Genomic DNA, 21,799 nt, shown 5'->3' on the forward strand with positions numbered 1-21,799 from the left:
TTTGGACTTGAGACCAGTTTATATTCCCCTTTGAGGTTTCAGATGTGGGTATGTTGACAGTGTTGTATTCTCCTGAATTTGTCTTTTGGTCTTTCCTGTCATCAAATTACTTCTTTACGGTCATTGTTTTTCTTTGTTGCTTTTGCTCATGTTGTTTGCCTTTTTTCTGGCTTTTAAAGTTGTTCTCTGCTTCTGGCACACAGGGGCACTGTCCCAGGCTTCCTGTGCTGGGGACTAGGGGTTGAGTTAATGATTTTGTGTTCTGGGGCCTCAGGTGTTGGCAGCTGGAGACTGGTAGCTTACCTGGTGCTGAGCTGAAGCTGGTAGTAGTGGCTAGTGTGTGCCTGGTATGGGCCTTGCCAGCTTCCACCCCGGGGCTCAATGGTTTGCTGAAGTGGGGCTTCCCATTGGCTTGCTGGGACACCTCTTGTTCTGTACTGGTCTCCTTTAGCCACATCATGAGGGACCTTTCCCTTAATCCCCTTAGCCTCCTGAATCAAAAGACTGCAGTACATTGTCTTTCTGTTGGCTTCAGTATTTCAGGATTTTTCCTAGGGTAATATTTCTTGGGTTTTTCAAGGTCAATAAGGGAGGGTGAGAGTGACTTACTGCTTACTCCGCCAAGACTGCAGGGACTTTTTAGTGGTGTATTGCATTTTCAAATAGTTGTGTTCTGATACTCAGACGATGTATAGATATTTCTAATCAAGATGATTAGAAAGGATTTTTTTTCGATCAGTAAGTCTTATGCTCTTATTCCCTTTTATGTTTTTGATATTGTAAAAATACCTTTTTTTTTGCAGATGTTTTATTACTCTACAATGTATTTCTGAAGTAGAGCTTTAAAATAAAAATAAGGAAATGGTATATTATTTTACACATTGTCACAATTTTCTCTGCTGTTGACATTTTATATGATGCTAGCTTGGTGTGGGGCATAATTACATGTGTGACAGATACTTTAGAGATAGAGAGGGCCCAAGCTATTTTATCCTGTGTTTAAAAGAAAAAAAATTAATGCTTTTTCAAAATCTGTCATGTTTCAGAAAATCATGTATTATTTGTTCACAATTTTTTTATGTTCTTTTCTTTTTTTTTTTTTTAGCATCAAGGTATTGGCCATCCTAGTGTATACCATGCAGTTGTCGTCATCTTCCTTGAGTTCTTTGCCTGGGGTCTGCTTACAACACCTATGCTCATAGTAAGTAACTCATAGAGTGTGTGTGTGTGTGTGTGTGTGTGTGTGTGTGTGTGTGTGTGTTTATGAGTGTGTTAATTGTATATGTATTTGTGTTTATGTGAGACAGAGGGACAGACTCTGATAGGCTGCTAATAGTATGCTTGGGAATAGTTGTTGCCAGTGATTTTAAATCTCACTATTTTTGTACAAGTATTTGCATCAATTCTGTTGATCGTTATTTGAACATTATAATGAATGATGAGCTATGCTTGGAAAAGCCTGAGTTGTCTTGGCAGTATTATAGGGGAGGTCCACAGTACTTAGCTTGTGTGGATGCTTGTAGTCTCTCTCTTTTATGGAAAATAGCTCAGAAGGAAAAGAGTATAGTAGGTACCAGAGCTGTACAGCTAGTGACATTTTTATTTGAGGATGGTTAAGGATATTCTAAATTAGTGACCTATCTTTTGCTATAAAGAAACCCATTATTTTAGTAGTTGGAGCATTAAATACATTTATGCTGAGGTACCTGAGGGGAAGAGGGGAACATTTTTATTGCTAAGTATTTAGTAGGTACTTACAGAAATACGTGTTGCATATAGGTAAGTTATTTCAGGGTAGCTAGGTAGCACAGTGGACAGAGTGGTGGGCCTAGAGTCAGGAAGACCTGAGTTCAAATGCGGACTTAGATACTTACTAACTGTGTGACCTTGGGCAAATCACTTCACCCTGTTTACCTTAGTTTCCTCATCTGTAAAATGAACTAGAGAAGGGAATGGTAAACTGTTCCACTATCTTTGTCAAGAAAACCCCAAATAGGGTCACAGAGTCAAACATGATTAAACAACAACTAAAGTTATTTAGTAGAATTATGTTGGTTTTATAATTATATTTTTTTAAAATCTAGAAATGTTAAATTTGGAGTTCAAATTTTTGTAAAGAGCCTCCTGTAAGCCATAGAAACCATGTAGGTACAAGTGTGACGTATAGAAAAAACTCAGTATGCAAGAACATGAGTTTCCTAAGGAGAGTGCCAGGATTATATTTAAGCAGTAACCACTGGTACATTTAAAATACAATTGGATTTTAAAAAAAATTTACAACTGTTAAGTAAACATAGCTATATCTAGTAGATAGTATGACACTATTACTCTTACATGATTATTTTTAATAGAAATTTTTGATAGAGATTACTCAGAATAAATGTGTAACTATTGCTTATTCTGTGATGAATCATGTCAGTAAATGTGTACCTGTCAGAATGTTATAGAATCTTGGGCAAGAATCTGAAGTCTTTCAGGGCACAGGTGAGTGTTTTCCTTTTTATTGCCATGTAACAGCAAAGGTATCAGAATAGAGATAAGGTTAGTTAAGAAGTAAACATTAGGTTGAGAAGATGGTGTTTGAGAATGGGATTTGTATATAATTTTTGTTTGAATTTAAAATAAAAGAATAACAAGTGCCTGACCAGGGGTATAATATATGTAACAAGGACTGGCAAGAATATGTTTGCCTGGAGTCTTGGAAATTTGATCAAAAGGGCTTTAAATTGAAAATGAAAATTATGGAGGTGCAGCAAGGGCATTGGAAAGGACAGAAAACTGACTGTATATATGTAGCCAGCCAGGTTTAGAATAGTTAAGTTATAGGGATAACAGTAACGTTAGAGGAACTCATAGTGATGAGGGCTGGAGGGGGAGAGGGCGAGACCCCCACAAAGAGTGGAGTACCAGGGGCAGGTCTCCTGGAATGCATTTTCGGACTCAAGTATTGTTGAGGTCAAGGTAAAGATTTATTTCGTTTTTCAGCAGGCAAGATTTCTTAGGGCAAACTTAGAGGGGTACAGGTAAAGTTTATATAGGATATTCTGTAGGAAACGTGCCAAATATGGTAACTAGGTGTTTTGGGATGGGATTAGGGAATGGTTAAGGAGTGATTAGTTCTTAAAGGAACATGCACTTTTGGTATCTACTGCACAGAGTTCATTGAGGAATAGCCCAAGGGGAGGCTACATGGAGGGGTGGTTTTAGGCCTGAAACATCACTAAAGTCAACTAGTGGTCAGGTTTGGCTCAGAAATACCAGGTTGCTCCCATCAATGTCTTGTTAGACAAGATAAATGTAAGGGAGTATATGTATGTCTCAATCTGTATGGTTGGTCAGTGAGTAGTAGATGTAGTTATGACCCAGCGCACAGCCAGATCAGCCAGTACACAGCTGGTTCAGACTGACAGGTTCTATAGGTGCAGCTGGCTGCTGTATCAGGAAGGGAGATAATGGTTGTTGCTGGGGCAGGTTGTGTCCTTGGGCTGGGGAGAAACTGCCTGGGGTGGTATTTTGAGGCTAAGGAGAAATGTGATTTTTAAAGAAAAATGTGATATTAGAATTTGAGCTCAAGCACATGCACCCAAGCACCCCAGCACCCCATCAATAGCAATCAAACTTCATTAAGGGAACAATCTGTAAAACCTATAGCCTGACCTTTGTCCACAAATGAACAAAGTATGCATAACAAGTAAGGTGAACTAAACAGAGTGAGTCAAATTTGACCCCAAAAGTGTCACTTATACCACAATAGGAATAGATCTCATTTTTTAGGAGAAACACCATTGATGGAAAGGTAAATGGAGGTAGGGTGATGGGAACCATTGTATGTTAATAAAATAGACTCATGTGAGGACTTCTGGGACCTGTGGCAGGACTGGGGAGGGAGGGAAGTATGCTGGTGGGTGCTTGAGTGATACTTCACCAGAGGCAGAAAGCGTGGCAATATTGTCATTAGAGTATACTACAGCCTTCTTGGATAAAAAGAGGAAATAGAGGAGAAATTTGGGAAATGGATCACAAATCTGAGGAGAGTTAAGATGTAGTAATGATGAGGGATTTTAATTATCTGGATGTCTGCTGCTTCTATATACCTCTCTCCTCAGTAAGTGACATAGGATCTATCTTAAACACCTGTATAGGTACTGACTCCCAAGAGTCTATGGAATCCATGCCCACAATATGCTCCCCCTAGTCAGTCACCACAACTGCAAATGACCTCCACTTCAGCAAGGGTATTGTTTCCCTTGATTATTTTTCTCCCCAACACTTCAGCAGAAACTGGGTTACCCTTGTGAAGTTCTCATGGTTCCCCTAGTTAGAGTGATAACCTGACTGCTTGTATGTAGCAACCCTTTATATGGCAGCACCGCTTCATCAACCTGTAAGACACAGTGATTCAGGCTTATGACCTCTAGTCCTGTAGTTAGAACAGTCTAAGCCTTGGAGAAACCTCAGCCCTTCCCTTAAGGAGACATGTTCTAATAACTCCTCAGATCTGGATATAAAACCTTAGGTGGCCCCAAATGGCCTACTGGGGTTGCAAAATGACCAGATGGGATAGAGACTTGCACGGATGTCCCAAATTTTGGTGGGACAAAAAGATCCTTATTGCCCCATTCTTGTATGTTCTGGTATAATTTTACTAACACCCTCATAGGCTGCATCTTGTCCAGTGTTTCAGAAGCAACCGAGAGCTCCCTTTAGGAAAGAGCATCATCACCCTGTATTCACCTAACTTAGAAATAATAAGATACCTCTTCCCATCATCTTTAGAATGCCTGTCTGTGTGGACAGCCTTGTTTGCCCAAATAGTTGCTAGGGCTGTTCTAATTTCCCCTCAGGACTTCAGCAGTTGATCTGCTTGGGCAATTATGGTAATCTGGGTGGCAAAGCTCCATAATAACTAAACCCTGAAACCATTGAGGTGGGTTTCTACCCAGAAGGGGAGATTAATTATACCCTAAGCAGGCTGGCCTTTTGGATGGGGGCAGGACTTCTGTTAAGGGGTCATAAATCCTGTTTACCAAATCCATTAAAAACATATTTTTAAGATTTCACTTCCTCCTTTGATATCTCCTATTGGATAAATGGCTACAGAGGAATTTATCTTTTGGGCACCAAATCTAACAAACTCCCCATTTTAGCCACATGAAAAAGTCAAACTGGAAATCTTTATTTGGGCTCTCTTACTTCATCAGAAAGAACACATCTTGTGTAAGAGCTGCAAGCCAGTGAACTGTTACTGACAACAAATTGAAGAGGTACCCCCAGTAGATCACATCTTCATTAGCCTTTGTTCTAATGATATGAGTTTGCTATTTGAACTTATGCAGCCTTCCAGCTTGGTTGGTAGTGCAAGCTCCCTCACCTCCAGCTCTCATGCTGAAGAAGTCACTCCCCAGGAGGTAGGGGCAGGTAGAGTAGTAATGAGATAAGCCCAGGGATCTGGTCCTCTAGCACTCATTTCCAATCCTCCTCTTCATTCCTGCTCCCTTTCTTTCTCTTTCTTTATAACTCTAATTTCATCAGAGTTTAATAATTTAAGCCATTCTTCAGTGAAACCTCTGCTTCAGAGATTGTACTCGTTACCTTACCTTCTCCCAAGCTCCCAAATATATTGTCATTGTCCTTCCCCTGTGCTGTTGTTACTAGGCCTGTAAGTTGTTCTGCCTTAAGAGCTAGAAAGCCAGCATTCATACAGTGCTTTATTTTTATTAAATTATTTATTACATATGTTATATTCACATAAGTTCCCAGAGTGCTTTATATATGTAACCTCATTTGGTCCTCACAACAATCCTGGGAGGTAGGGTGCTCTTATTATCCCCATTTTACACATGAGGGAGCTCAGACTGAGAGGAGTGAAGTGACTTGTGCAGGGTCACACATCTAGTGTCTGAGCTGAGGGCTGTCCCAGTTCCAAGTTCAGTGCCCTCTCCCCTGTGCCATGAGGCAAAGTCCTCAAAAATCAAAAGTACGTTCACCTTTTCCTCCAATTGCTAAATATGCAAAACCAATTTTATCTTCATTTTTCCAAATAGGATTGATGTACCTTTTTCAAAACCACCATTAAGAGCCAAGGGATACTTAGTTTTGTTATATTCCTGCTTTCCCTGTCAAGCTTCTTAAACATCTTTCTCCCAACTCCAGAGTGTTAGTGGCTGTCACCTCCTTATTCCATTGAGGGGGCTCACCATACACCCCTAATACAGCTCTAGCCACAGCTTTCCTGGGTACTATGTCAGGCCAGTTAGTCACTACCTGAGGCTCCCTTCTCTACCACATATCCTCCACTTTAGCAATGAATTTAACTGTTAAATCATTGCAGACAAACCAGTACATTTAAGCCTCAGGGACAAGGGAGCCATACCAGTTGTTCAGCTAGTCTTCTGGGCTGACCAGATCCCAAGGACAACCTTCCTCCTGCCAAGGAAGGCCAGCTTAGTCTTCATAAAACAGATACTATTCCTATTATCTTCTCCTCTCCCCTCTATGAGAAACTTTCTGAGGAAATTGACTACAGTGCTGGGCAGCATATAGAAAGACACACGGTGTTTGTGGTTTTATTTTATTGAATTGAATTGTTACCTAGAATGGGACTTCTCATTCTTTTTGGGGGTTTCAGTTGACTTATCTATAAAATGGGGATATTGAACCAGCCTCGAGGTTTTTTTTTTTTTTTGATGGTGGTACACAGTCAGATGTACATATATATGAATTTCTACATATAATTAATCATTCATTTTCAGTTGCAGTTTACTGATTGATTCAAATCTGAGTCATTGAAATAGCAAAAGACTTGAGTCAGTAGACCTTTGTTTGAAGCCTGCCAAAGATCATAGCTTGGCTGGGGAAGAGGAGACATAAAAGAGTTTTAGGGCGTGGTACTTGGGCATGTTTGTAGGCAGAAAGGAAAGAACCAATACATAGAGGTTGAAAAGTAGAAGGGAGGGGAATGAATACAAGCTGCTGGAAAAGACTGGATAGGAGAGTTATTGAAGGCATGAGCAGAGAAGTTGGCCTTGGCAAGGAGATGAGCCACTCTTCACTAGAAACTGGAGCTAAAATGGGGACCATCATGGGGTTTTGAGATGTAGAGTTGGGACAAGGGGAGAAAGCTCATGACAAATACCTTCTAATGTTCAGCAAAATATGAGATATCCTCTGCTTGAGAGGGACAGAGGAAGAAGGCTGAAGCTGAGACCAAAAAAGTTTTTTACAGTTATTCTGGGAACTGTGAATGACCTTGCTGCAGTGATGAGATCCCATAAATATTTTATTGGACCCAGTCATCATGGTTGTGTGACTTCTGGCACCATTCAGCAATTCCATACTTATATATTCCAACTGAAAGCTCTTGGATCTAGTTGTTGACAAAATTAAATAGTACCCAATCTGACATGTCAGGGACTTTGTGAACCGTGAAGAGCAAAGAGGAGTATTGATAGTTACTATATTTAGCTAAATGTGAATGGGTTTTGATGAATACAAGCAAGAAGGTATGTTTGAGAATAATAGAAAGAAAAACTTGTGGCAAAATTTCTCTGCATTTCTCTGAAAAGAAAGTGTCTTTTTGTTCTTTTAAGTTTGCCTTTCAACCTGTGATGTAGTTTATTTGACTGTTTCTCTCTTTTTTTGGCAGGTCCTACATGAAACATTTCCTCAACATACTTTCCTCATGAATGGTCTCATTCAGGGTGTGAAGGTAAAAAGACTTGTTTGTGTGGGTTGAATTAGGCATGAAGCTAGAATTATAAATAAGACCTCTAGGGGATTCAGGTAATGCTTAGGGAGACAAACTAATGTTTCATCTGGAGATCTAGGTTTAGGTTTTGACCTGAGTTACATTGGAAAAACAAAGTAACTTCATTTATTAAGTTTAGTAATATCTTAAAACAGTGGCTTGGACCTGCTGTAATTTTACTAAATTTTCATGAACATTTGCTAGGTAATTTGCAAAGGGTTTCCGAATGACTGGAGTTTTGTAGTTCTTTCTTCCCACAATCTGGGAAGCTGGATAAGTGTTATTGCCGTTCACCTACTCATGGAATCTTAGGCAAAGAGGTAATTAGCAAGTAACCACATTGAATGGAACCTTTTGATAAAACTGAATTAGCATGATAGTATTCAGAATCCTTAATCCAGCATTTAGTCTCGTTATCCACTGTACTCCTACCTCTCCCTGAAACCCCCCCACCATAAATTAATGAGCATCTTGAGCAGTGCTTTGTAGTTAATACTTTACAGATTTCCCACAACGGAGTATCATTTGGGATTTGTTATTTGCTTCTCTGGCAAATTGTGACCTGTGCACGTTTTTGTGGTATGCCTCACAGACCTCATCTACCAATGAAATGAACCATGTGCAAAGCTGTTTTTCCTCCAGGGGATTTTTTTTTTTTGGTAGGAGAGACCCCCATGCAGCTAGGGAGCATAAAAATTTATTGGGGGTAAAATTATTGTATGTGACATTGTTGGATGACAGTGTAAGGCAGAATGAGATAAGGTAGATGTTGATTGGCACTTTGGTTGGAAGTCTCAGAGAAGCAAGGAGGGCAAAGGAATTGGTGTGGGCTAGAGTTGTAGTAAGAAAGTGATATGGTAGAAGTGGGCATGATTTAGGCCTTAGTAATGGGAAAGGTTTGGATTGATGAAGGGAGGGGAAGAAGGTGGCATAGAGGTAGAGATGAGCATGGTGTGCAAAAGGTACAATAAATTGACTGACTTAACTGGAGGGATGTGTTTTTTGGGGACAAAACAGGGGAAGAAGGGGTATTTATTGACATTCATATCACACTAAGCCCTTTTCTAAGGAGCTCAGTATGTGACTTACAGTCTTACTCTCTACACCATCCTTCTTTCAGAGCTTGAATATTTGTTTCGACATCCCTTTGAACACCCTGGCGTCGCCCAGAAATGTCCTGTCTCCATGGTCTTGAATTTGGAAGTTCCCTTCTCTTTTTATCCTTCCCTGTTTTTCAGTCCTTTATTGATTCTATCCTTCTTCAGCCTTCACTGTTCTCTTTGAGTTCATCATCCTACTTTGCCCCCCAAAATCCCTTTTTTCTTTTACAGTCTTGACCCTATAATTAATGACTTAAACAAAATATTCCACTCATGACTCCCTTGTCTTCTTGTCCTTCTGTCTGTGCTCTGCCCATCATCAGCCTTGGGTACCCTTCGTCATCTTCATTCTTAAATGTTTGTTTTAAAAGAACAGATTAAAATCTCTTTCAGGAAAAACATTCTAAAGGTGAGAAAAATTTTGATTCTTTGGGGCCTTAAAAGTATAGCCCAGGCAACAAGGTGGCCCATTTTATAGAGTGTTGAGCTTAGAGGATAGAATGATGAACTTAAGAGTCAGGATGACCTGAGGATGAAATCCTGCTTTAGATACTTAGCTTTGTAACCCTGGGTAAGGTATCAGATGTCTCTGAACTATAGTTTCCTAATCTGTAAAATGGGGATAAAAATAGTACCTACCTCCCTAGGTTGTTGTGAGATTCAAATGAGATAACATGTATGTATGTAAACATATATAAATGCTAGCTATTACTGTTGTCGTCGTTGTTGTATCCTGGTGTAGGGATGTGATCCAGTACCTTTTTTTTTTCCTTTTTTTGAGGCAGTCAGTATTAAGTGAGTTGCCCAGGGTCACACAGCCAGTAAGTATCTGAGGCTAAATTTGAACTCAGGTCCTCCTGACTCCAGGATCAGTGCTCTATCTGTTGCACAACCTAGTTGCCTCAATCCAGTACCTTTTGACCTGGTGGGTATGCTCTGGAATGTTCATAATAGCAAAAACTACAGAAACTCTCCAATTGGTACAATACACACTCCAGAGTCATTCTAGGGGAAGGCTGTGGTTCCCCTGGTTTGCCTTCCCTGCTTTTAATCTCAGACTACAAATTTTTAGACTTAGACAAAGTCACTGTTACGAACACATAGCAGTATCAAGGCACAAAAAAACAAAGACAAACACTCACATACCCATATAGTCTAGGGGGGTTTCTGAAGAAAAGGACTGAGATTTAGGCTCTTGGAAAATTAGGGAGAATAAAGGAGCTGCTGACTGGACTTAATTCTTACCCTCCAGTTTAGTTGGCTTGCATTCTACTCAAGCATCTTTCCTTTTGCTCTCCAATCTGGGGTCATCTGCTTGTGTCTTATTCTTGCTCTCCCTACTTGGGGCCCCTAAATTTGGGTGAAAAGCCTCTCCCTGTAGTCCATGAGAACTCCAAAACAAATAGTTCTTCTGAATAATTTTGAACAGTCTAGTCCTGAGATCCTCAGTCTTCCCAGGAAAGTCCTAAAGTTTTTGTTATCCCAAATCTCAGCCAACTGTAATTCGGTCCTTTAGACAGTTGCTCAGACTGTTTCCTTGTATGCTCCTGGACCAAGAGAGCTTCCTCCTCTACGTGATTTCCTTTCTCAAGGATTTATCTGCCTTCCAGCCTCAGACAAATTTCTTTCCTTGACAGTTATGATTCAGTGGTTGCCTCTTTCCCGTAATTGCCCCCTTTCTGAGGATTGTGTAAATTAAATTAAGTTAAATTGTATAAGTTGATGGAAAATATTGCCTCATAATGAATTCACATCTAGTAGTAACCTTTATGGTGTTTGTGACCATTTCTATAAAAATTGGGCACCAGTTTCTTGGCCAGGAAAATTATCCTGTGGGAAAATCAAATGGAATTGTCATTATGTTGACTTACAGTGTCTTTTCTAGGCACTAAAGATTGAGGTTTGTGTATGTTGTCGTTTTAAATCCCTTTTCTTCCCCTACATTATAGACTATTATGTGTTGTGAGAGCAATAAATTTTCCTAAGAGCAAAATTTTTCAGTTTACTTTGAGAAATGAAAGTGAAAGGTTTGCTGTAAAACACTGTAATGAGCCAAAATGAGGAAACTCTGCCTGTAAAAAACAAAGGCCAGATTTCAGACTTTGATAATGCATGTGCCTTATGACTTAATGTTAGGGAGTCAGAGAATGTGGTTTGTTTCTCTTTCTATAAAAAAGAAACTTGAGCAAGTGATGATTGGCATTTTGTTTTTCCTGTTCCCCAGGGCTGCTACTCATCTTTAAATTTCATTCATAAAGTTCGAAAGAATAGATGGAATGGAAAAATATTTATTAAGCTCCCAGTGCAATGCATTGATCTAAGCACATATAGGAATATGAATAGAAAATTTAGACCGATTCTGTTCTTTAGGAGCTCATTGCAGGAGACAACATGCCTGTATTACTCTTGGTCTAATGGTTGAATTTTGAGGAAGTAGATGACCAGAATATGTATTTGGCAAGCTCCTCCTCCCCTCTCCCCATCTTCCTGATCATCCTTTAAGACACAATGAGCTCAGTGAATTCCGTCCTGGGAAATGGAAAATGTTGAGACCATGTTGGCTACTGGGCTGACAGTTGACAGTTCTCTCCAGGTACATCATAGTCCTGGGAATAAGTGAATTCTCTAAGAATTCCTTAGGAAAATTCCTTCTTTTTGACTGATAGAAATCCCTTAAGAGTAGCTTGTGGTGTTTGAAATACAGGGATCATTTGGGAACCATAATTTTTACACACACACACACACACACACACACACACACACACACACACACACATACATTGCTTGATTATGTCTATTTTGTTTTGCTTGTGGTCTCTAGTGGAGAAGGAGCCCAGAATGGGGAGTCTGCTTTTCTCAAACTTTTCTAATTGTTGGAGTCATGTTATCATTATATAGTCTAAGTACAGACAAACTTTTCCTGATTGTAATAGAAGCCCAGAGATTTCAAGTCAATTTGTTTGTTCATGGTTATATAGCTAAGGTAGAAAGAGAGCCACAGTGCAAACTCAGGTCTTCTGATAGCTTCTTCCATTCCATTCTGCTTTTTTCCCTTCATGTGAGATTAAAGTATGCATGAGAGAGAATCTTTGTCAAAAAGACGAGAATTTCAGGAGAATCAAGTTACGCAAAAAACTAGACGGTAGATTGTGTTATAGCACATTCTTTCTTGTTTAGTAGGAAAAGCACCGGATGTGTAGTACAATTCTGCTGCTTACTTAGTTGTGAAATCTTGGGCAAGTTACTTAATTTCCTTGGGCCTTGGTTTCGTTATCTAGATATCAAGTGAATTGAACTGAATGGTTATTATGGATGTTTCCAGACCTGTGATTGTGAAATCAAAGAAGGAATTAATTTTTTTTTAATCCTAAAATTACAGTATCTGTGTTCTCACTTTTAAAAAAATCATGTTCCATTGGTTCTTTTTCCATGACTTCAGTCTTTTTACTGGTACCACCCAGTACAGGCTCTTCTTGTCACCTCCCTGTACTAATGCAATAGCATCCTAAAGGTCTCGCCACCTTCGATCTCTTCCCTCTCTGGTCTGTTCTTTGTATCACTGCCAGAGTAGTTAGCATATTTTTATTAAAAACAAACAAACAAGCATTGATGCCTTTTTTCTCTTTTCACGTGTCACTTCCCAGTAGATCCTCCTCTTTCTTCTAGTTGCCTCTCTGTAACAAAAGAATAATTAGGTACAGTACACAGTACAATACAGTATAATACAGTACACATTTATTAAGCTCTTGTGATGCCACAGGATCTGTGCAAAGTGCTGGGGATAGAAATGGGGGGAAAAACACCAGACAGTCCCTGCCCTCAAGATACTTCCAGTCTAATGGAAGAAAACAACACACAAAAGGAAACGTAAGGGGGGAGGGCAGAGAGTAGAGGCGAGGGGGGAGGTTGTTGATGGTAGATTTGAAACCAAGCAGCGAGGCTGGTAGCAAAACAGATCAAAACACTGGCCACATCTGACAGTGTATACCTCCCCTTACACCCTTTTTTAATTTTTTTAAACTTTGTATCTCCCCTAGGGCCAAATATGATATTTACCCTGGCTGAGTTAAATCTTAATTGAAGTAATCTTTATAGGCTTCTCAAATTGTCAAAAGACAAAACTTGGATGAGTCTCAAGGCCTCTTAGTGTGATCAGTTGTATGTATGTTGCATCTCTGTTTCTAATCTCTTTCAAAAACTGCTTTATGCCTGTCCTTTCCCCTTTTCATTGATACTTGCTTAAAACAGTTTCTAAGGGAAGTATGGCATCTAGTCACTGGATTCAGATGGCTCTGGAGGAGAAGTGAGGCTGGTGACCTGCACAGTCCTCCCTCACTCAAAACAAAGTCAAGTGCAAGTCATGTCATCATTTCTCCGATGGCATGGTCTTCTTTGGCAACGAAAGATGAACACATATACATAAGTGAAGTATGACAAGAGGTTGAAGGGCTTATACTTCAAATGATTTTGTGTTAGGGACACGTTAAATCAAAATAAATATAAGATTTTAAATATTAGATTCAAAGTACAAATACTAGATATGCATTCACTCTTGTTTCTTTTCCCTTTTTTAGGGGCTGTTATCTTTTCTGAGTGCCCCCCTTATAGGTGCTCTGTCTGATGTATGGGGAAGAAAACCTTTTCTTCTTGTTACAGTTTTCTTCACATGTTTCCCAATTCCCTTAATGAGAATAAGCCCATGGTAAGTGACACTGCCTTTCTCAGGGTGGTCTGAAGGACTTTTTTGGGTTCTTTGGAGACTGAGTATAATTAGTCACAGATTTAGAATTTTAAGGGACTTTAGAGACCCACTATTCTAATTCCTTCCTTTATCAGATGAGGAGACTGAGGCTCATGGAGGATAAATGACTTGTCTAATACTGCACATTTGTAAGTGTTATAAGGCACTTGCGATTAAAGTCCGACTAGCATTTTTGTGCTGTTGGAATCTTGGGTCAAATGAGATAAAATAACTGTAAAGTGCTTAGCACAGTGCCTGGTTCATAGTAAGCACTATCTGAAGGTTAGTTGTTATTATTATTATTTTTGTTATAAGCAGTGTGTATGCAGCTTGTGAGATTCCTGTTTTTAGAGTTAAAATGAATACTTTAAAAATTTTTAAATAATTCCTGTGACCCTGATCCTATTCCTGTTTTAAAAAGCACCTTCAGTTTTTATAGTTGTTTGCAGCAGATACTGTTTTTTTTTTCCTTTGTGAAAAGAGACTTGTGTTTTGCACATGATAAATCTCATGCTGATGAAATCACAGTTCCTTTATATAAATCTCATGCCAGTATTTAAGTCCTTAAATTTACTTTGTACCATTAGGTACCATTTTAACCTAAAACGTTCTCTGAAACAATTCACCTAGATCAATTTTTCCATATGATGTTACAAGGCAGCAGCTATCATTTTAGATAATGTGAAAATTTTAGTGTTAATACCAAGCTCTTTCTTTCTGAACTTATTTCCTTTTACACTCTTCTGCCATGAGCCAAAGATTTTGCATTTTAGGCAAATAGAGTCAGAAGTATTATGAATGTTTTTGTCTGGCAGCAAAGATTTCTTCTTCCTCTTTGGGCCAGCAAGTAATGTGTACTTTTTAACCTGTCTCTTCTTACCAAAAATGGCTAGCTCTGAGTCAGGAGGGCCAGAGCTGTGATTGTAGCTGTGTGATGCAATGATTAAGACAAGCATGGACCTGGAGCCAGGAAGCCTTGGGTTCAAATCCAGCCTCAGACACTATTAGCTTTGTAAGATCCTGTCAAGTTACTCCCTCAGCCTCTGTTTCCTCATCTATGAAGCGGGGATAATAATATCACCTACTTCCCAAGGTTGTTGTTAGAATAGAATGAAATAATAATTGGTAAAGCACTTTGCAAACCTTGAATAAGCTATATAAATCCTAGATATCATTATTGATGTTGTCACCATCATCGTCATCAATTTTACTCAATTTATACTTTGAACATAAGGATAATAAGTTTCTAGTTAGTTCTTGTCACTGTACGTTTTTATCTGTCTGCTTTGGTATACATTTTTTTTCCTATTTAATGGAAGCACAATAATGGACACATCTATCTAGTAGGCATTTGGACTTTGATAAATTGATGCTTTGAAGAATTTTTGCTCTGAAAAATGGTCTGAATGTAACTTGTTCCTTGTGGGCAGAAGTAATTTATATTTTAAGCTATAATAAGATTACTAACCTTTGTTAATTGTCAGCCTGACTTTTTTTTTTTAACATTTTTGCACCTTTTGCTGCTTTTTTTGCAGCTTGTCAAGAAAATAACTTCATTTTTATGAGTGAGGGATGTTGTTTATGCCCTGGAGGAAGAGTTACTAAAATTTTATTTCCATTAAGTAAATGATATCATATTTCATAATCGATCAAAAAATTAATTATAGAAATCATAACCAGAGACATATTTATAAATGCATATACACCTGTTTTCTTTTGACAATATAAAAAAAAACATGGGAAAGGCAGGGCTTTACATTGTGCAAAGCAGTCTTTGTTTTTAACTTAATTTTATTCTTTATAGGTGGTACTTTGGTATGATCTCTATCTCCGGAATCTTTTCAGTTACCTTCTCTGTAATATTTGCGTATGTAGCTGATATTACTCAAGAGCATGAGAGAAGTACTGCCTATGGACTGGTAAGATATCAGATGGACCTTTTGTAATCAGTAAATTACCTTGTAGGTGGTACTGAAAATCAACATGACGCAAGAATGAATATTAATTGAAAAATTCATTACAAAGGAGATTGTTAGAGTGTTAAAAAAATTCTTGCTGAAAGAATAAAGAGTCAGTTAGTGTTATGAAGTTGAAACCTTTCATTTCTTTGTTCATTCTGTGGGGGCAGGTCATAGGGAAATTTTTAAAGAAAAGAACCTGTAATTTTTTTTTTTAAAGGGAAAGAGTGAGTGTGAACTTAATTATTTTGTCCTAGAATAGACAAGGATAATCAGCTGTAAGGCAGGGGAAAAAGTGGTAGGCTTGTAATTAGTAGATTTGGGGTTGAAGCCCTGGCTCACTCTATTTTTCACTTTGAACAAATCAGTCTGACTCTGAGTGTTATCCATAAAACTAGGTAATAAACTATCCCAGAGGGCTGTTATCTTAAAGTGCTTTTGAAATATGTGTCATGATAATGATGATCATGGTGGTAGTGATCATGGCGAAGAAAATTTTATGAACTGTCCTTTTGGTTAATTTAACCTTGATAGGAAATGATAACTTTGCATTTATGCATCTTTAAATTCCTTTGCTGTACTGTGAGCAACTCTTCTATATAAGGTTACTTTATGAAATTAGCAGCTAATTTGAAACTATATTTTATAGATTGAAACTATATTGCAGAGATAATAAGTATATAGTAGATGATGATGAGAATTCAAAAAGATTTTGGCTGATTAGAACTCGGGGATGAATCTAGTATGGTTGGATTTAATACAGATAAATATATACATATATAGTTATAAATAGATAATCATCTCAGACTTGAATTTAAAAAATCAGCTTCACAGAAGACTGTTAGTCAGCATTTTGGCTAAAAAAGATAGAGCGGTTTTAGTGGATTCCATGTTAGTCAACAATATGCTATAGCACCCAAGAAAGCTAATCGATCAGTCAGTCAGCACTTACTAAACATCTAATGTATGCCTAGGCCAGATCCAGAAAAGTGTAGTGCTTCATATCGGGAATATTTTGTTCAGTAACACATGCCAGATTTTAAGAAGGACATTGATTAACTAGAGTATATTCAGGGCAAGGCACCCAGGATAATGAAAAGTTTGAAAGTATCTCATGAAGATTAGTTGGAGGAACCAAGAATGAAAAAGGTAAGACGTTATGGGGAACACGATAACTCTACTTGAGTATTTGGCATGCTACTGAATGGAAGAGGGACTGCCTTGGTTTACATGGCCTTAGGTAGGTCAAAGGTTCTTCACCTTTTTTTGTGTACTGGACCCATTTGGCAGTCTAGTGAAGCCCATGACCCCTTCTCAACAAGGCTTTGTAAATCTACAAAATAAGATAAATAAGATTTCAAGGGAAACCAGTTGTATTGAAATACAGTTATTAAAAAAAATTTTTTTTGAAGTTCATGCACTTGGGGTTTGAACTTTTACCCTAGAAGACAAAATTAGGAGAAATGGGCGAAAGTTTCAGATAGGTACAGTTGGCCTTTCTAACAGTTAGAACTGATTAAAAGTAGAATGAACTGCCCAGGAGGTTGTAGTCTCTCCCTGTCTTGTGTTCTTTAAGTGAAGGCTGGTGAATTATTATTGGGTATGTTGTAGGAAGTATTCTTTTTCAGGTACTAGGTAGAGTAGATGGTCTCTCAGGTCTGTGAGACCTGTGAATTCTGAATCTTAAAGAATTCAGTTATTAAGATCCAGGCCTTGAACTATCATTTTGCTAAACCTTGTTCTCAGCATGCCTGTTGTCTCCTGACGCAAGTCTAGCTTGGATTTTTTTTTTTTTGCTAGCACAGTGCTAGTGCACATTGGTTGGGCTGCATTTTGTGCTCAAATAGTTATATATTACAACACAAAAACCTTATTCATGAATAAACAGCTTTAAAAATCACAAGCACATGATTTCCCAGTAAGCAAAATACTTTTGTTATTAATTCAGGGAATGAATTACTACACTGGGTCCTTTTCTCAGTCCCATTTACTGACTCTGAGATCTTGATTAATGACTTGACCTTTTGTGCTTTTGTTTCCGGTCTTGTAAATGGTAATAAGAATGCTTACTACTTGTGTATACTGCTGGGGAATGTTAAGGATTGAAAGGTCATTTGTCCTTTACTTTATGGAGACACAGTAAAGAATTCTTGCCTGAGCTTTTAGGAGCATCATGAGCCCTGTTAAATAAAGGCATATTAAATATGAATGCCAAAAGTTATGGCCATTATTCTGCCCAACATTTGCCTTGTAGAAAATGTTCTGTTGCAGCATCTGGGAATTGGGTATCCATCCATAAAGCCAGTTGTTAATGTAGCATGTTCAGAAATTTAGGTGCGGTAAGCTAATCTTCTCAAGATTATTTTTCACCAGATAAGAGGAATATCAGGACTTGGAGATTGTTGAGCTAGAATTAACTATAGTTGTGTCAGTCTAAAAGATTCACATTTATTAAAGAGAGAACTTTATATATCCATCTATACATTTAAAACTAAATTTTTTTATATCCTCATTATAGTACTTTTTTTTGAGATTGATACATTTTTATGGTCTGTCTCAAAACAGATGAGGGAAATATCTAGAAATATATATAAAGGAATATATGCTTGCACATTTTAATGTTCCATATAGATTTATGGTAATAAACATCTGGAAGAAAGCCATCAACCTAGAAGTAAATGGGAAAAGAACTTTGAGGAAAATAGCTTTTGGCAAAGCTCAGGAGAGTAAGATGTGGAGGGAATTGTGAGTAAACTTAAATGTGATTATTTGGTTTCTCCTGAGGTTATCTCAGGATAGAAGATTAGAAAGGGTAGAGATTGCCTGGGAGCAAAAATATTCATAGATAAAAATTTTATATAGGGGCAAACATCCCCTATTTCTCTGTCATCCTAAAAAGCAGCCATTACAGTACACTCCAAAATGGTTGTTCATAATGAAGCCCCCGTACACCAGAAAACAGGCAGGCATGGGAAAGGGAAGAGTGGGTTTTAAGAGAAAGCATTGGGTTGGGGAAGGAATACACACAGGCAAAAGAAACATCACTTATAGAGGGTAGATCTTAAATTAATGATTAAAAGGAAGTAATGAAAGGTGAATCAGTATTTGTGATTAGATGAAGAGAAAGCCTGTGGAATGGGAGCACATAACTCCAAATACAGGTTGCTTATGTTCATCACTTTTTTTCCCTCTTCTCTGCAAAGAGAGTGTTGGGAGTTGAAGAGAGAAAAGAAGTACTGAGGGTGCAGTGGAGACAAATACATTTAACCATAACTATGGATGTGAATAGGATGCACTCACCCATAAAACAGAAGAGAGTAGCAGAATGGATTAAAGAAACCCCAGAATATAAAATGTTTTGCTTACTAAAAACATAATATACAGATTTTACTGTTAAAACTCGAGGCAGGAACGGAATTTATCATGTCTTAGTAGCTAAAACAAGCAGGGATAGCAATCTAAGTAAGGAAAATATATTATGCTTAAAGGCATTGTAGAAAATGAAATAATTTCATTATTTAATATATGTACCTAAAGGCAAAATATCAACTTGAAGGAAAGTTAGTTGATTTGTAGAAATAGATGACAAATGTATTATGGTTGAGTATATATCCCTTTGGAGACCTAGAGAAATATAAAAAAAAAAAAAAGATATAGGAAAGAAGTTAAGGATCTTAATAGAATTTTAGAAAAAAAGGTGAATTTCTGGGAATAGAAAGGAATATATATTCTCGCTGCATATGACGTCTTTACAAAGATTGAATATGTTAGGGCATAAACAACCTCATAAACAAATATTAAACAAATCCTTTATTTCCTTGAAACACAATCAAATTATACTCGATAAAAGGCATTTTAAAAAAAGGATTCAAACTTGAATGAGGACAGATTTAATCCTATAGAATCTGGTGGATCAGAGAACAGAGCATAGAAATAAAAGATAATTTCATCAAAAAAATTATTGCACTGAAGCAACTTCCAGAATTTTGGGGATGCAACCAAGCAGTCCTTGGGGAAAATTATTTCTCTGAACACTTTCACCAGGAGGGGGGAAGAAAGGACTAATCAGTGAAAGTAAGCAACTTGAAAAACAAACTAGAAAGTCAACATTCAGACAACCCAACTGAAGAAAATAGCAATTTTAAAAACAAAACTGAAAAAACTCCTAATGAAATAAAGCCAAAAGTTGTTTCTTTGGGGGGAAGAAGCAGGAGAGAAATCTAATAAAATAGATTCTGATTGATTTTTTAAAAGAAAAATTGCCATTAAAAATGACAAAGGAGAATTCATAGCAAATGGAGAGGAATTAAAGGAAATTTATATGCCAGCAAACAAAATGGATCATTACTTTCAAGAATATAAAATACGAACAGAATGAGAAATAGAGAATTTAAACAACACAACTTCAGAAAAAGAAATTGAACAAGCTACAAATCAACGAGCCAAAAGTGAAAGGGAAATGAGGGAGTATATGGAAAGGGTATGATATGAGTGGGAGAGGGGGGAACCAGATGCTGATGAATTTATAAATGAATTTTATATAAATTACAAGAAAAGGAAGAGATCATATCAGATTCTTTCTATGAGACTAATAAGATCTTGATAGTTAAAGCATGGAGAAACAAAGGACAAATAGAAAACAATAAACTTCTCTAATGAATATTGACATAAAAGGTTGCTTAAGATAATTAGCAAAGGAGGCTACAGTAACATTAAAAAAGATTATACACTTGTGACTAGGTTAGATTTTTATTTATTTATTTTTTTTGCCAGTAATGCAGGATTGATTCATTATTAGAAAAATGATTAACATAATAACTATATTAATAACAAACCAATGAAAATCCCATGATTTTATCAGTAAACCCCCAAAAAACTTTATATGCAACACAGCAGCCATTTATGTTTTAAAAAATGAGAAAGCACAAGAATAAATGGTTTTTTTGTTAATACTCTGATTGGTATATTGAAAACCAAGAGGTAGTATCTTTGACGGAGAAATTCTAGAGGCCTTTTCAATAAGATTTGGGGTAAAATATAATTTTAGAAAATATTTTTTATTTTTTTTGATATAGTGGTTGAAATTACAGCTGTAGCAATAAGAAACAGAAAAGAAACGGAAGGATTAAGCATCTGCAAAGAGGAAACAGTTACCTTTTGCAGATGAAATGATAATTTACTTTGAGAATCATACTGATTTAACTAAAAATTCATTGAAATAATAATTTCAGAAGAGTAGCAGGATATAAAATAGAATGACATAAACAATTAGCCTTTCAGTTTATTAGCAACAAAACCTAGCTCTAGGAAAGAAAATTTCATTCAAGAAAACTATAGAATTTGTAAAATATTGGGATACCTACCAGCACATGTGTAAAAATTCATATATGTATAGGTACATATATGAACACAGTCAAAAAGGTACTTGACTCACACAGGGTCACTAACCTTTTAGATTTCTGCCCAGGAGTAATGAAGTGGTCTCCAATGCTGAGTTTCTGTCATGTGTACTAAGGAAATTTAAAAAAGACTTCATTTTACTATATTCTTTTATGCTAAAAAATTCTAGTGGGCACTGCTCCAAAGGAGCTGCTTGAACTTGAAGTGGTCGAACTTGAAATCTAGTTAATGTATGCATAAATTGGATTTCAAAATGTGAATTTCAGTTGGCCTGTACTTATTACAGAAGCTGTCCTCTCAGGGAAAATGATTTATCAAGTGTGCACTATCATTAACAGTGGTAAGCCTAGTTACTTTGACAGCTTGTCGTTTACTAATGAATACATCTTACAAAAAGAAAAGAAAGGTTATAGAGTAACTAAATCCTTTTTATTACTACTTTTGTAAATCTAATAATTAACTCTTTCTTCTCCTTCATGAATCATAACTCTGGCCTTATTATGTCACCATGCTGAAATATTCCAGGGTCTCCATCTTTACCTTTGTTTTCCTTTTCTCTGCATGGTATTGAACTCTCATACAATACACCATCTATTGACTACAGGAAGTCAGATCATTGGGGGAAATTAAACAGAATAAAGAAAAGTTGAGTGGAAATATCTAGGAACATTTAGGTGTTGTGATAGATGGAGTGGAGTTAGGAGACCTAGTTTGAAATCCCACTTCAGACACGTTTCCTTGGCTGTAAAGAAAGAGATGATAATAATAGTACTTACCTCCCAAGTTTGTTCGAACGGGAGGGAAGTAAATATATGAACAAACAGATATGCACATAATACACATAATTGTGTGT

The 21,799-nt window shown here is 37.3% G+C and overlaps 1 protein-coding gene across 1 annotated transcript in view; it reads left to right on the forward strand.

The window, feature by feature from the left end:
* MFSD14B (major facilitator superfamily domain containing 14B) overlaps positions 1-21,799 on the forward strand; it is a 77,971-nt gene that overhangs the window by 27,087 nt on the left and 29,085 nt on the right. Inside the window, exons 2-5 of the mRNA XM_072596862.1 lie at positions 1,106-1,201; positions 7,646-7,708; positions 13,422-13,549; positions 15,393-15,507. Coding sequence (XP_072452963.1) covers positions 1,106-1,201; positions 7,646-7,708; positions 13,422-13,549; positions 15,393-15,507 — 402 coding nt within the window. The remainder of the gene's footprint in view (positions 1-1,105; positions 1,202-7,645; positions 7,709-13,421; positions 13,550-15,392; positions 15,508-21,799) is intronic.

The sequence above is a fragment of the Notamacropus eugenii genome, chromosome 3 (assembly GCF_028372415.1).
Source record: "Notamacropus eugenii isolate mMacEug1 chromosome 3, mMacEug1.pri_v2, whole genome shotgun sequence".
In the NCBI taxonomy this organism is placed as follows: domain Eukaryota; kingdom Metazoa; phylum Chordata; class Mammalia; order Diprotodontia; family Macropodidae; genus Notamacropus; species Notamacropus eugenii.